Here is a 16,520-nt window from a genome sequence, read left to right as displayed (position 1 = left end):
GGAACAGCAGGTTGTAGTGGATGATCAAGGCATTTGTACTTCCAAAGATGAGTGAAGTAAAAAGGAATCTGAGACATCATGGGATGGGTTCTACTAAAGCAGTGATCTCCAGATTTCTTTTTGATTTTGCACTCCCGACTAAAAAATGTTAAACATTCCTCATACATTATAATCACATAATTATTAATTATATGTATTTAATAATGGTCTACAATAATATGTACTTTATAGAACAAACAAAATAGAAATTAAGAATGATGAGATAAAAGAAGATTAACTAAATAATAGTTTTCATACTATTTCATTCTGTTATCAATGGTTCAACAACCTCTTTGCCCTTTCTACTGAGAGCAATTTGGTTGACAATGCATCATCAATTTTAAAAATCTTGGTTTAATACCTCGTGATATAGTGGCTCAGAGGTCTAAGTTTAGTTTATTCCCTGTTGGTTTTAATGGCTATTTTAGCTGAAAGATCTATCACAAAAATAAGTACAGCCAGATGGAAGAAGTGCACCATTAGTTGTGTTTGCTAAATCATGATACTTATTTTTTAATCCCATCCCCAATTATGCAAAGGGTTTCATTGAAATTCAGCTAGCAAACATGTATCATCCCCAATTATCAGTCAGTTTTTCTTGGAAACTAATCAGAACTTATTGCATTTTTCTATTTTTAAGAAATGGGTTCAAAACCCATCAAAACTACTCATTTGGAAGATTTTTAAAAACCATTTTAAAAACTCTATTTCCACATTCTTAAGTGTACAGATATTAAAAGTTTTACATTTAAATTGTTTTCAGCAACAAAATTACAGAACAATGGAACATTTCCAAGTAACTATTTTCAAAATGCTCTCTGTAGCACAAATGTCTTTTGAACAGCACTTTCTCCTTCATTATTGAAAATGTCACCTTTACCTTGAAGAAACTGATTAAGAGTATTATTTTGTTTTCAAAAATATCTGACAGTCACTTGTATTCATAGAAAAGGTCAGCAAATTGGGCACACATGTCAAGTTTTTTAATTTATTTTTTAATGTAATTTTATTTATTTATTTATTTTTAAAATATTTTATTTGACAGAGAGAGACACAGCGGGAGAAGAAACACAAGCAGGGGGAGTGGGAGAGGGAGAAGCAGGCTTCCCGCGGAGCAGGGAGCCTGATGGGGGGCTCCATGCGGGGCTCCATGCGGGGCTCCATGCAGGGCTGGATCCCTGGACAATGGGATCATGACCTGAGACGAAGGCAGACGCTTAATGACTGAGCCACCCAGGTGCCCCTTGTCAAGTTTTTTTAAAGGTAAGTGTTAGTCAGCTTTTAGTTGGACAATCCTTTCTATGAGATAACCAGTGAACTGGCTACCGTGTGGTCAAGAGATTTTCATGGTCAGACATTGTCTTTGACAAAGTATACAAAACCTCCATTATGATTTTAAGGATCTAATCTTATAAAAATGAACCACAGTGACAACGTTCTGTGTAGCACAGAAATTCTGGTACATACAACACATAGAAAACCAATCAGCTTCTGATCACCTCCATGGACAACCCCCTGCTGGGCCCACTGTACATGCTGTTGGGTTTGACTTGTGGAACATCGAGGTCAGTAGTGTCAGTCAGTGCCTTCAGTATTAGAAAAGTATAAATACCTTCATACTTTTTAGACACAAAATAAATATGTGCCAAGTTTGCTATTTTATTCTTGCTCCGCATGGTTTTTTTGCACACCCCACTTTGGAAACCATGTCCTTTGAGTGGAATGAAGAGGATGGGGGCTTGGTTTTAGCAATATGGTCCTAAGTAAAACAGTAAAACTGACTGGGGTTACTGCTCCATCTGGCAACACTTGGTATAGTAGAATCTTCACGCCCAAAAAGTCTCACTGTAATACAATTCTTAAGCACCAACTATATGCAGGCAATGGTTGTGACAATGACTTTCACACTGGAAGATGAGAATTGGAGGAAGAGAGAGGATGAAGAGATGGATATTACTAGATTATTTTTCTCACAACATTCTTTTTTTCTAGTTTTATTTTTTTTCATTTTTTAAATTTAAATTCAGTTAATTAACATATAACAGATTATTGGTTTCTGAGGTAGAGGTCAGTGACTCATCAGTAACACCCAGTGCTCATTACATAATGGGCTTTCCTTAATGTCCATCATCCAGTTACCCCATCCCCCCATCTTCTTCCCTCCAGCAACCCTCAGTTTGTTTCCTATGATTAAGAGTCTCTAATGGTTTGTCTCCCTCTCTGATCTCATCTTGTTTTATTTTTTCCTCTCTTCCCCTATGATCCTCTGTTTTGTTTCTTAAATTCACATATAACTGAGATCATATGGTAATTGTCTTTCTCTGATTGACTTATTTCCCTTAGCATAATACCTTCTAGTTCCATCTACGTCATTGCAAATGGCAAGATTTCATTTTTTTGATGGCTAAGTAGTATTCCATTGTGTATGTATGTGTATATATATATATATATATTATATATATATATACACCTCATCTTCTTTATCCATTCATCTGTCGATGGACATCTGGGCTCATTCCACAGTTTGGCTATTGTGGACGTTGCTGCTATAAACACTGGGGTGCAGGTGCCTTCTTCAGATTACTACATTTGTATCTTTGGGGTAAATACACAGTAGTGCAATTGCTGGATCATACAGTAGCTCTATTTTCAACTTTTTGAGGAACCTCCATAATGGTTTCCAGAGTGGCTGCACCAGCTTGCATTCCCACCAATAGTATCGCACAAAATTCTTAACCACCAAATCATAGAGAATAAAAACTCTTAGTGTTTGACAAGACCTCTAGGTGACAAAGAGATCTGATCTAACTCCTAGTCTTCAGGAACAAATTATATACATTTATTAATACACTTAATATTTTTTCCATAACTTTTAGCATATATTTTAGAACTGAGGTAAATGAGTTTCAAGGATTTACCAAAGATTACACTTACAGTTGGTGGTGAAGATTAGCTATCTCAGGTACTTCTCTTAAGAAGCTCTTCAGTTACTAAGCTGAGGTATGAAATGCTTAAACAAAACACAAAACTCCCCCTGAAACAAAAAGTACAACAGGATTTGTGCCATCAGGGGAAAGCATGAATGTCCAGATGCTAAAGTCAAGGAACAGAGTATGGTGAGTTTGGAAATGACTGGGGTATGATTTGCAACAGGAAAAGAATAGGCGAAAGAAGGAAGTCATTGGAAACATTTGTCTTAGAACAAACAAGCACATTGGACCAGTGACTCACAGAAAAATGCTAGAATTTCTTCAAGCAGTAACAGAAGAAAAGGATATCTTGTTGGTTGTTTGGAGATGATTATAGAATAGGCATTGAATGTAGGAGTCCGGAGCACAGAAAGAAAGAAGAGCTCATGCTCTACTTGGCCTCATAACAGAGCTCCTCTCTGCTCTCCCCTAAATATCAGTGGAGATATCCTCTAAACATCTCCTCTTTTCTTCCCTTCTCTCCCCTACACACACTCCCTGAATGTCTCCATTTAGTCCTAGATCTGTATGTCATCTCTGATCTTGACACTAAGTTCCAGATTTGTGTATCTAGCTACCTACAATGGTATTTCCTCTTGCATGTCTTATAAGCATTTCAAATTTGATATGGCCAAAAAGAAAGTTCAGTAGTCCTTCCATCCCCAGTTTGCTCTTTTTAAAATATTTATCATCTCATTTTTAAAGATTTTATTTGTTTATTTGAGAGTGTGCAGAGTGAGAGAGAGAGCATGAGTGGGGGGGGGAGAGGGAAGTAGGGCAGAGGGAGAGGGAGAAGAAGGCTCCCCAGTGAGCAGGGAGCCAGACAAGGGGCTCAATCCCAGAATGCCAGGATCAAGACAAGCTGAAGGCAGACACTTAACCAGCTGAGCCACCCAGGCAACCCTACCAATCTCATTTTTGTTAAAACCAAAACATGGAAGTTTTGGCTGATTCTTTCTTTTCTCTTTCTGTCCCTCCCCTACCCCCACACCCAATCCATTTGATTCTTCCTTCTTTCAAAACACATTTCACATCTGTCCACTTCTGTCTCCACTACACCAGCTGGTCCAAGCCACCATCTTTTCATGACTAGAATTCTTTATGAGCCTCCTACTTTTCCTCTTGCCCTATCAAAATTTAATCTCTGCTCAGCAGCTAGAGTCATCATTATAAAATGTAAATCAGATTCATCACTCCCTTGCTTAAAACCTTTCAAAAACTTCCAGTCTCACATAGAAGAAGATCCATACTCCTTACCCTGGCTTGCAAGGTGTCATGGGATCTCTCCCATGCATTGCATCTTTGTCATCATTTTGAACTCTCCATTCTCTGTTTCCGGAACATGCCAAATTCATTCCTCCTCAGAGCCACTGAACCAACTATTCCCTCAGTCAGAAATGCTCTTTCCGGGGATCGATATGGCTACTGAGGGGGATGTGGAGCTGGAGTTGGAGACCGAGACCAGCGGCCCGGAGCGGCCTCCCAAGAAGCCACGGAAGCATGACCGCGGTGCGGCGGACCTGGAGAGAGTCACTGACTACGTGGAGGAGAAGGAGATCCAGAGTTCCAACCTGGAGATGGCGATGTCCATGATTGGAGACAGACGGTCCCGGGAGCAGAAAGCCAAACAGGAGCGGGAGAAGGAACTGGCCAAAGTCACCATTAAGAAGGAAGATCTGGAGCTGATAATGACAGAGATGGAGATCTCAAGAGCAGTAGCAGAACGGAGCTTGAGGGAACACATGGGCAACGTGGTAGAGGCTCTTATTGCCCTAACCAACTGATTTGGGCTTTCTCAGACACACTCACTGGATTATTTTATTTCAATAAAGATGTAGCCTTTTTTTTTTTTGCAGTTAAAAAAAAAAAGAAATGCTCTTTCCTCAGATATTTCCATAACTGCTTTCTTTTGTCATTCAGGTCACAGCTCAGATATCTCAGAGTAACTCAAGTTGCCTCACTTCTTTAAAGTACTCAAATCTGAACTAATCAGTCACTCTATCACATCAATGTTTTTTCTCCATAGCCTTTTTGTTGTCTGATATAATCTTGTTTTATTTATTTGTTTTCTTCCTGTACTAGAATGTAGCAACAATGAGAACAAGGATTTTGTTAATTAGCACTGTTAAAATAGTGTCCGGCATGATTTTCTTTTAAATACCAATCCCATGTTCTAATTTAGTGCACTGGAAGAGAGATCTTTAAAGACAGAATATCATAAGCCTCATTAAAAGTGTCTCATATCTAATGCTATTTGATGGAAGAAGGGGTCATATCCAACAACAGTTGTTTGGTAGTGGGAAGGAAGTCTAATGGAACAGCTGTTTGCTAAAGAATTTTAATAGCTTTCGATTTCTGATGTAAGGAATGAATAAAGAACCTTAAGGAGCTCTTCTGAGCATGTACTATGCTGGTGATAGTTAGGTTTACGTCCTTCCACCCGCCCCCCGCCACTATTTCAAAGTAGAGCATTTCTATGAAATCTTTTGTTAGCGGAGACGCTGTAATGCGAAGACGCAATTACCATTTACTTCAATGTGAACATTTTTTGAGCCTTTCCAGACTCCCCAAAATAACCTCTCTTAGGCTTTTCTCATACCTTAGGACATATCTTGCTAACAGATGCACAAAATGAATTGAGATAAAGCACAAATACAGGCACAGTTCAAAACTATGGCCCTGGGGGCAGAGCAAGATGGCAGAGGAGTAGGAGACCTGGATTTCATCTGGTCTCAGGAATTCAGCTGAATAGGGATCAAACCATTCTGAACACCTATGAACTCAACAGGAGATCGAAGAGGAGAGTAGCAACAACTCTCTGAACAGAGAAGCGACCACTTAATGGAAGGTAGGACGTGCGGAGAAGTGAATCTGAGGCGATATTCGGGAGGATAGACGGCGGGGGAGGGGGCCTCCGTCGGCCCTTCTGGCAAGTGATAGAGCCGCGGAGCACAAAATCAGAACTTTTAGAAGTTGGCTCCGCGGAGGGACGTCGCTCCAGTGGCTAAGCGGGAGGTGGAACCCTCGCGGGACAGTGTGGTCTCAGGACCCTCGGGGTCACAGACAGACTGGGGGTGCCTGAGTGCAGCAGAGCTCCCAGGTAGCAGAGTGGGGAAGCCGGCTGCAGAGACGGAGCCGAGGAGCGGGCTCTCAGCTCCGGGTTGCCATAAACTGTGATCGGTGACACAGTCAGGTCACTGCTCCTCCAGCAGGGACCCAACAAGCGGCAGATCTGGGGAGACTCCCCTTCCTCCCGCGGCGCGGGAGTGCACCGCGGGGATCTGCTGGGTTTGGAGACTCCACACGGGGTCGGGTGCCAGAGAGGGAAACGCTCGGTCACAGGTCGGGTGAGCACGGAGTGCGGCCAGAGACTGGGGACATGGGAGTTATGGCTGCTTTTCTCTGGGGGTGCACTGAGGAGCGGAGCCCCGAGTTCTTGCCTCCTCTGGGGCGGAGATTGGGAGGCCGCCATTTTTCACTGTCGTCCTCCAAAGCTGTACAGAAAGCTTGCAGGGAACAAAAGCTCCTGAGAGCAAACCCGAGCAGCTTGCTTAGCTGAGATCGACAAGGGCGGGGCAATTCCGCCTCTGGCAAAGACATTTAGGAACCATGGCAACAGGCCCCTCCCCCAGAAGATCAGCACAAACAGCCAGCAAGCCAAGACCAAGTTTACCGATCAAGGAGAACAGGAGAACTCCAGCACTAGGGGAATACTGCACATAGAATTCATGGCTTTTTTTTTACCATGATTCATTAGTTTTTCAAAGTTAATTTTTTAACTGTTTTTTTAATTTCTCTTTTTCCCTTTTTCAACAACATCTTATCAATCCCTTTTTTAAAAAAACATTTTTTATTTTTCATTTTTAGAGTCATATTTTATCCCTTCATAGTAGTTACTCTTATTTTTGGCATATATATATGTTTTCTCTCTTTAAAATTTTGAGATACAGTTTCTTCTAACAGATCAAAATGTACCCTAAATCACTAGTGTATGGCTTTGTTCTAGTCTCCTGCCTGATCACATTCTCTCCCTTTTTTTTTTAAATCTTCTTCTTTCTTTTTTCAGACAACTTCTTATCATATCAATTCCTTTTATAAAATCTTTTATAATTTTCATCTTTACAGTCATCTTCCATCCCTTCATTGTATCAACCTTTATTTTGTACATATATAAGTCTTTCTTCCTTTAAAATTTTAGGAGGCACTTTTTCTAACAGACCAAAATACGCCCAAAAACTAGTGTGTGGCACTGATCTATGCACTAGCCTGATCATACATGATGATATTCGGGTATTTTTGTATTGTTCGGTTTTTGTTTTTAATATTTTTCTTTTTTTTCTTTCTTTCTTTTCTCTTTCTTTTTTCTTTCTTTCCCTTTCTTTTCCCCTGGTTTCAGGCCTTTTCTGATTTGTATAGAGTATATTTGCTGGGGACGTTGTTAACCTGTTAGCATTTTGTTCTCTCATTCATCTATTCTCCTCTGGACAAAATGACAAGACGAAAAAAATCACCTCAGCAAAAAGAACAAGAGATAGTACCGTGAGCCAGGGACCTACTCAATATGGACATTAGTATGATGTCAGACCTAGAGTTCAGAATCATGACTTTAAAGATACTAGCTGGGCTTGAAAAAAGTGTGGAAGTTATTAGAGAAACCCTTTCTGGAGAAATAAAAGAACTAAAATCTAACCAAGTCGAAATCAAAAAGGCTATTAATGAGGTGCAATAAAAAATGGGGGCACTAACTGCTGGGATAAATGAGGCAGAAGAGAGAATCAGCGATATAGAAGACCAAATGATGGAAAATAAAGAGGCCGAGAAAAAGAGAGGGAAACAACTACAGGATCATGAGGGCAGAATTCGAGAGATAAGCAATACGATAAGACGAAACAACATTAGAATAATTGGGATCCCAGAAGAAGAAGAAAGAGAGAGAGGGGCAGAAGGTATATTGGAGCACATAATAGCAGAGAACTTCCCTAATGTGAGGAAGGAAACAGGCATCAAAATCCAGGAGGCACAGAGAACCCCTCTCAAAATCAATAAAAATAGGTCAACACCCCGACATCTAATAGTAAAACTTACGAGTCTCAGAGACAAAGAGAAAATCCAGAAAGCAGCTCGGGAGAAGAGATATGTAACCTAAAATGGTAGAAACATTAGATTGGCAACAGAACTCTCCACAGAGACCTGGCAGGCCAGAAAGGACTAGCATGATATCTTCAGAGCACTAAACGACAAAAATATGCAGCCAAGAATACTATATCCAGCTAGGCTCTTATGGAAAATTGAATGAGAGATAAAAAGCTTCCAGGAAAAACAAAAACTAAAGGAATTTGCAAACACGAAACCAACCCTACAAGAAATATTGAAAGGGGTCCTCTAAGCAAAGAGAGAGACAAAAAGCAGCACAGATCAGAAAGGAACAGAGACAATATACAGTAAAAGTCACCTTACAGGCAATACAATGGCACTAAATTCATACCTTTCAATAGTTACCCTGAATGTAAATGGGCTAAATGCCCCCATCAAAAGACACAGGCTATCAAATTGGATTAAAAAACAAGACCCATCAATATGCTGTCTGCAAGAGACTCATTTTAGACCCAAAGACACCCCCAGATTGAAAGTGAGGGGGTGGAAAACCATTTACCATGCTAATGGACACCAAAAGAAAGCTGGGGTGGCAATCCTTATATCAGACAAATTAGATTTTAAAACAAAGACTGTAATAAGAGATGAGGAAGGACACTATATCTTACTTAAATGGTCTATCCAACAAGAAGATCTAACAATTGTAAATATCTATGCCCCGAATATGGGAGCAGCCAATTATATAAGGCAATTAATAACAAAAGTGAAAAAACACATTGACAGCAATACAATAATAGTGGGGGACTTTAACACCCCCCTGACTGAAATGGACAGATCATCTAAGCAAAAGATCAACAAGGAAATAAAGACTTTAAATGACACACTGGACCAAATGGACTTCACAGACATATTCAGAACATTCCGTCCCAAAGCAACAGAATACACATTCTTCTTTAGTGTCCATGGAACATTCTCCAGAATTGATCACATCCTAGGTCACAAATCAGGTCTCAACCGGTACCAAAAGATTGGGATTATTCCCTGCATATTTTCAGACCACAATGCTTTGAAACTAGAACTCAATCACAAGAGGAAAGTTGAAAAGAACTCAAATACATGGAGGCTAAAGAGCATCCTACTAAGGAATGAATGGGTCGACCAGGAAATTAAAGAAGAATTAAAAAAATTCATGGAAACCAATGAAAATGAAAACACAACTGTTCAAAATATTTGGGATACAGCAAAGGCAGTCCTGAGAGGAAAGTATATAGCAATACAAGCCTTTCTCAAGAAACAAGAAAAGTCTCAAATACACAACCTAACCCTACACCTAAAGGAGTGGGAGAAAGAACAGCAAATAAAGCCTAAACCCAGCAGGAGAAGAGAAATAATAAAGATCAGAGCAGAAATCAATGAAATAGAAACCAAAAGAACAGTAGAACAGATCAACGAAACTAGGAGCTGGTTCTTTGAAAGAATTAACAAGATTGATAAAGCCCTGGCCAGACTTATCAAAAAGAAAAGAGAAATGACCCAAATCAACAAAATCATGAATGAAAGAGGAGAGATCACAACCAACACCAAAGAAATACAAACAATTCTAAGAACATATTATGAGCAACTCTATGCCAGCAAGTTAGATAACCTGGAAGAAATGGGTGCATTCCTAGAGATGTATCAACTACCAAAATTGAACCAGGAAGAAATAGAAAACCTGGACAGACCTATAACCACTAAGGAAATTGAAGCAGTCATCAAAAATCTCCCAACAAACAAAAGCCCAGGGCCAGATGGCTTCCCAGGGGAATTCTATCAGACATTTAAAGAAGAATTAATACCTATTCTCCTGAAACTGTTCCAAAAAATAGAAATGGAAGGAAAACTTCCAAACTCATTTCATGAGGCCACCATTACCTTGATCCCAAAACCAGACAAAGACCCCAGCAAAAAAGAGAACTACACACCAATATCCTTGATGAACATGGATGCAAAAATTCTCACCAAAATACTAGCCAATAGGATCCAACAGTACATTAAAAGGATTATTCACCATGACCAAGTGGGACTTATCCCTGGGCTGCAAGGCTGGTTCAACATCCGCAAATCAATCAACGTGATACAATACATTAACAAAAGAAAGAACAAGAATCATATGATCCTCTCAATAGATACAGAGAAAGCATTTGACAAAGTACAGCATCCTTTCTGGATCAAAACTCTTCAGAGTATAGGGATAGAGGGTACCTACCTCAATATCATAAAAGCCATCTATGAAAAACCTACAGCCAATATCATTCTCAATGGGGAAAAGCTGAGAGCTTTTCCCCTAAAGTCAGGAACACGGCAGGGAAGTCCACCATTGCCACTGCTATTCAACAAGTATTAGAAGTCCTAGCCACAGCAATCAGACAACAAAAAGAAATCAAAGTCATCCAAATCGGCAAAGAGGAAGTCAAACTCTCACTCTTTGCAGATGATTTGATACTGTATGTGGAAAACCCAAAAGACTCCACCCCAAAACTGCTAGAACTCATGCAGGAATTCAGTAAAGTGGCAGGATATAAAATCAATGCACAGAAATCAGTGGCATTCCTATACACCAACAACAAGACAGAAGAGAGAGAAATTAAGGAGTCGATCCTATTTACAATTGCACCCAAAACCATAAGATACCTAGGAATAAATCTAACCAAAGAGGCAAAGGATCTGTACTCAGAAAACTATAAAATACTCATGAAAGAAATTGAGGAAGACACAAAGAAATGGAAAAACGTTCCATGCTCATGGATTGGAAGAACAAACATTGTGAAGATGTCAATGCTACCTAGAGCAATCTACACATTTAGTGCAATCCCCATCAAAATACCATCCACTTTTTTCAAAGAAATGGAACAAATAATCCTAAAATTTGTATGGAACCAGAAGAGACCCCGAATAGCCAGAGGAATGTTGAAAAAGAAAAGCAAAGCTGGCGGCATCACAGTTCCGGACTTCCAGCTCTATTACAAAGCTGTCATCATCAAGACAGTATGGTACTGGCACAAAAACAGACACATAGATCAATGGAACAGAATCGAGAGAGCAGAAATGGACCCTCAACTCTATGGTCAACTCATCTTTGACAAAGCAGGAAAGAATGTCCAATGGAAAAAAGACAGTCTCTTCAACAAATGGTGTTGGGAAAATTGGACAGCCACATGCAGAAGAATGAAACTGGACCATTTCCTTACACCACACACAAAAATAGACTCCAAATGGTTGAAAGACCTAAACGTGAGACAGGAGTCCATCAAAATCCTAAAGGAGAACACAGGCAGGAACCTGTTCGACCTCAGCCGCAGCAACTTCTTCCTAGAAACATCGCCAAAAGCAAGGGAAGCAAGGGCAAAAATGAACTGTTGGGATTTCATCCAGATAAAAAGCTTTTGCACAGCCAAAGAAACAGTCCACAAAACCAAAAGACAACCGACAGAATGGGAGAAAATATTTGCAAATGACATATCAGATAAAGGGCTAGTATCCAAAATCTATAAAGAACTTATCAAACTCAACATCTAAAGAACAAATGATCCAATCAAGAAATGGGCAGAAGACATGAACAGACATTTTTCCAAAGAAGACATCCAAGTGGCCAGCAGACACATGAAAAAGTGCTCAACATCGCTCAGCATCAGGGAAATCCAAATCAAAACCTCAATGAGATACCACCTCACACCAGTCAGAATGGCTAAAATTAACAAGTCAGGAAATGACAGATGTCAGCGGGGATGTGGAGAAAGGGGACCCCTCCTACACTATTGGTGGGAATGCAAGCTGGTGCAGCCACTCTGGAAAACAGTATGGAGGTTCCTCAAACAGTTGAAAATAGAGCTACCATACGATCCAGCAATTGCACTACTGGGTATTTACCACAAAGATACAAATGTAGGGACCCGAAGGGGTACGTGCACCCCAATGTTTATAGCAGCAATGTCCACAGTAGCCAAACTGTGGAAAGAGCCAAGATGTCCATCGACAGATGAATGGATAAAGAAGAGGTGGTATATATACACAATGGAATATTATGCAGCCATCAAAAGGAATGAGATCTTGCCATTTGCAACGACATGGATGGAACTGGAGGGTGTTATGCTGAGTGAAATAAGTCAATCAGAGAAAGACATGTATCATATGACCTCACTGATATGAGGAATTCTTAATCTCAGGAAACAAACTGAGTGTTGCTGAGTGGTGGGGGGTGGGAGGGATGGGGTGGCTGGGTGAAAGACATTGGGGAGGGTATGTGCTATGGTGAGCGCTGTGAATTGTGTAAGACTGTTGAATCACAGATCTGTACTTCTGAAACAAATAATGCAAGATATGTTAAGAAAAAAGAAAAAGAAGAAGATAGCAGGAGGGGAAGAATGAAGGGGAGTAAGTCGGAGGGGAAGAGGAACCATGAGAGAGGATGGACTCTGAAAAACAAACTGAGGGTTCTAGAGGGGAGGGGGGTTGGGGGATGGGTTAGCCTGGTGATGGTATTAAAGAGGGCACGTTCTGCGTGGAGCACTGGGTGTTATGCACAAACAATGAATCATGGAACACTACATCAGGAACAAATGATGTAATGTATGGTGATTAACATAACAATAAAAAATTAAAAAAAAAAGCTATGGCCCCTTGATGTTGAGATGCTGAGATGCTGAGTGTATTTCCGGGGGGGAAAGCTTGGTGGCGCTACTGGAGGGCTGCTGCCTCCCTGAAGTCTCGCTGCAAAACAAAATGCTGAGCACTTTTTTCACTTTCACCTTTTTTTAATGAAAGCTAAAATCCTCTTCATATTTATTTTGGTTAACGAAAAACAGGGACTAATGTTGGTCTTTTATAAAACCCACGTGGAGTAACACCATCTTTTTTATTGATTTATTGATTGATTTATTTATTTGACAGAGAGAGAGAAAGAGCACAAGCAGGGGGAGCAGCAGAGGGAAAGAAGCTGACTGTCCACTGAGCAGGGAGCCCCATGCAGGGCTCGATTCCAGGACCCTGGGATCATGACCCCAGCCAAAGGTAGCCACCTAAGTGACTGAGCCACCCAGGTGCCCCAATACAAATTTTGAAAAGCAGGGGATACCAGTACATAGGAGATAAAACCATGGAAAGGAGTCAATTCATTTGTGAGGCTGATTATACTACAAGGGATTAGGAGAATAGAATACAGAGATAGTATTAAAATAGAAATTAAAGGACAAATACAGGTTAGAGATTTCTAGACTTCAAATCAATCATATAAACAGAGATCTGTTACTATAAAATGTGATTCATGCCTTCAAGAAAATTTACAAAATAAAGGTGGCAGCAAACAGAGAGTTGGATGGAATTCAAAGCCTGCTTCAACTCACCTCATGTATTCCTTCAGGCCAGGCCACTCAGTTTCAGCCCTTAAATAAATCCAACTGTAGAGTATCGCTTAAAAAAATAGACTTCCTCAAGATTTAATGAGAAAACAAAGGAAGGAGTCATACAGCAAAACAACTCAAAACTCTGCTCTTTCGACAAACTTTCTCTGATAATTGCCTTATTCTTTCTTCAGGATCTCCTCAATCCTCTTTTTACCCTTCCCTCTTCAGCCAGCTTGCACAGGGTTCGTAGCAAACCAAAATGGAATTGTCAGCCAAACTATGACCACCTATTTTTTTTCTCAAGTGCTTAGGAGAGTCTGCGAAGGAGTGTGGGTGAGAAGAATGCCTCAACTCTTACAGGGCATATATTTGGAAAATGGAAAATAATCCAATGTTATTAGATTTGAGTTTTATGATGGGATTTAGGTGGAAATAAATCTGAGAAGGCAGCTCAGGGCGTGATCAGCCTTGAATGCTACTCCAAAGCTTTTGCTTTGTGGGCTAATGGGGAATCTTGAAGGTTTTTGAACAGAGATGTTTCGTGATCAGATTCGTATTATAGTTAAGTCTGGAAACGATATGAGTGATCAGTTAGAGAAATAGTCAACTGAAAACAACAACCTTATAGTAACTTTAAAGTTGTAATAACTTTTGAAGTTAAAGTTATTCAGTGACAAGAATATAAAATCGAATAATAAAAACAATATGAAGGAGACAATTTCTAAATACATTTTAAATTCAAGAATCTTTAGAATTTTAAGTTTGGTTAGATAGAGTTGGTTGAGAGTGTTCCCTTGTTTCTAGCTTAGGCAACCAGTAGGAGAGCAATGCATTAAACTGAGTTAGGGAAAGTAAACAATGAATAGCTATGCTATTTTTGTGTGTATGTTATGATTTGTTTTTGTGGGTAGAGATAATGATTTAGATGTCAACCCAGACAAGTGTGAGTAGGAAAGCAACACGCCCACATGAAGATACCCATTTGGAAATGCAGGTGTGAGGTTTAAAAGAAAGGTCAAAGCGAGAGGGAACTAGCTGTACAGAATGATGATGAAAGCTATGGAGGCAGATAAATGATGCACGAACAAAGTGTGAGCTGGAAGAAAATGATGCTAAGAAATGTACATAAGCAAGTATTACATTGTGCAAAAAGGGGCCCCTGGGTGACTCAGTCAGTTAAGCGTCTGCCTTCGGCTCAGGTCATGCTCCCAGGGTCCTGAGATGGAGCCCTGCATCAGGCTCCCTCCTCAGTGAGGGGCCTGCGTCTCCCTCTCCCTCTGCCCCTCCCCCTCTCCTGCTCACACTGGTACTCTCTCCCTCAAATAATAAATAAATTAAATTAAAAATATATATATTTGTGCAGAAATAAGAGCAGAGAAACAGATTGACCAAGAGTTGTCAGGAGAAGGATTATTGATAAAAGGAGACCATTGTTTCTCTGCAAGTGAGAACAATGTGAGAACCTAGGAAAAAGAATTAGATGAGTTGAGAAGTCGACATGGAATTCTGATATACCATAGGTTTTTATTTTATTTTTTACTCTTTTTTTATGTTATGTTAATCACCACACATTATATCATTAGTTTTTGATGTAGTGTTCCATGATTCATTGTTTGCACATAACACCCAGTGTTCCATGCAGAAATACCATAGGTTTTTAATCACAAATTTTAATTAGGACAAAATGTTCACCATTGTGAGCCCTAACTATAAGGAAGGGGTGGGTGGGGAGGAGAGGGAGTGAGGGAGAAACTTTAGTTCTGACAGTAGGATAGACAGAATCTCCATTCTCAAGACCCTTTTGTACCAGTCCAGAAATTGAAATTAGACCTCTCTACTTTCTCCATATATTCTTGATCAGGGGTCAGCAAAATGTTTACCATCAGTAAGGATCCAGATAGTAAATATTTTAGGCTCTTCGTGGGCCATGTTGTCTCCATCTCAACGACTCAATCTCGCTATTATAGAGCAAAAGCAGCTGTAGACAATATATTTAAAAAAGGGCACAGCTGTGTTCTAATAAAATTTTATTTACAAAAACAGATGAGAGGCTGGATTTGGTCCACAGGCTAAAGTTTTCTGAGCCCTATTCCCGGTTGTTCAATGTCCATGAGATCGATATCTGGTAGGTTGAGGCAAGTTTGATCTTGGTACAACTATTATTTAACTATAAATCTCCTGTGGAGCTGATTTGCTTTTGTATAGATAAAAATCACTTTCGTCTTCAGATTTTGATCTAGATGTGGTAATCAGTCTGTGATCTTTGAAGATCCAAAAAATGAGATGGTATTGTTAAACCAGCAAGGTACTTTTGGTTTTGTTGAGGTAAAGATCTCTATGATTAACTGAATATCCATAGGCCTTTTGATATGCCTTGGGATCTTGACAACTTCATGCAGTTTTTGTAGCTCCTTCATTTTCTTTTTATTTTCTAATTGTTCAATCAACCTGTGTTAACAAATAGACCAATCCCATTGATGTGTTTGCATTACTTTACAATTTGCTTACATGCCATTGTTAATCACTATAATTACAATGGGCTCAGAACACTCAAAATGAATTACTGTTATTTTTTCACTATTAACTAAAATTTCCTGTGTGCTTTATCAATTAAGCTCTCTCCTTTAGTTGTAGTTAAAAATACAGTATGCATTTATTCATTCATTGAAATCTCAATGAATGCCACGTGTCAAGCAGAATGCAAGATGCTGGGAATACAAAATCCCACTCAATCTCTGCCTTCGAAATACTCTGTCAAGAGATAAGAGCCCCAAGGAGGGAGTGGTCACAGTGTCGAATACAGCAGAAAGATCAAACTTGAGCAGAGATTCCACTGGGTTTAGCAGTAAGAAAGTCATGTAGCCCCAGAGAGCAGTTTCAGTAGAATTTTAGTGGAAGTGGGCATACTCTTAGGTTCTCCAAACTCTCACCTATGCCACGATGCCCAGATTCCCAACAACAAAACCCAAGGGCACGGTCTTTTTTTCTCAACAGAGTTAATATGATGAACTCTTCCTTTACTTTCCAGGTAGATTGG

General features: G+C 39.8%; 2 protein-coding genes across 4 annotated transcripts in view; one reads left to right on the top strand and one right to left on the bottom strand.

Moving 5' to 3' along the window:
* The window catches only part of RAP1GDS1 (Rap1 GTPase-GDP dissociation stimulator 1), a 291,329-nt gene that overhangs the window by 169,733 nt on the left and 105,076 nt on the right, over positions 1-16,520 (bottom strand). The window lies entirely within an intron of this gene.
* Positions 4,427-4,867, top strand: LOC113924780 (huntingtin-interacting protein K-like). Its single transcript, XM_035726172.1, has one exon. The coding sequence runs from the start codon at positions 4,427-4,429 to the stop codon at positions 4,790-4,792; it is 366 nt and encodes a 121-aa protein (XP_035582065.1). The 3' UTR covers positions 4,793-4,867.

Source organism: Zalophus californianus, chromosome 2, assembly GCF_009762305.2.
Source record: "Zalophus californianus isolate mZalCal1 chromosome 2, mZalCal1.pri.v2, whole genome shotgun sequence".
Classification (NCBI taxonomy): domain Eukaryota; kingdom Metazoa; phylum Chordata; class Mammalia; order Carnivora; family Otariidae; genus Zalophus; species Zalophus californianus.
This window is presented reverse-complemented; position numbering and strand designations above follow the sequence as displayed.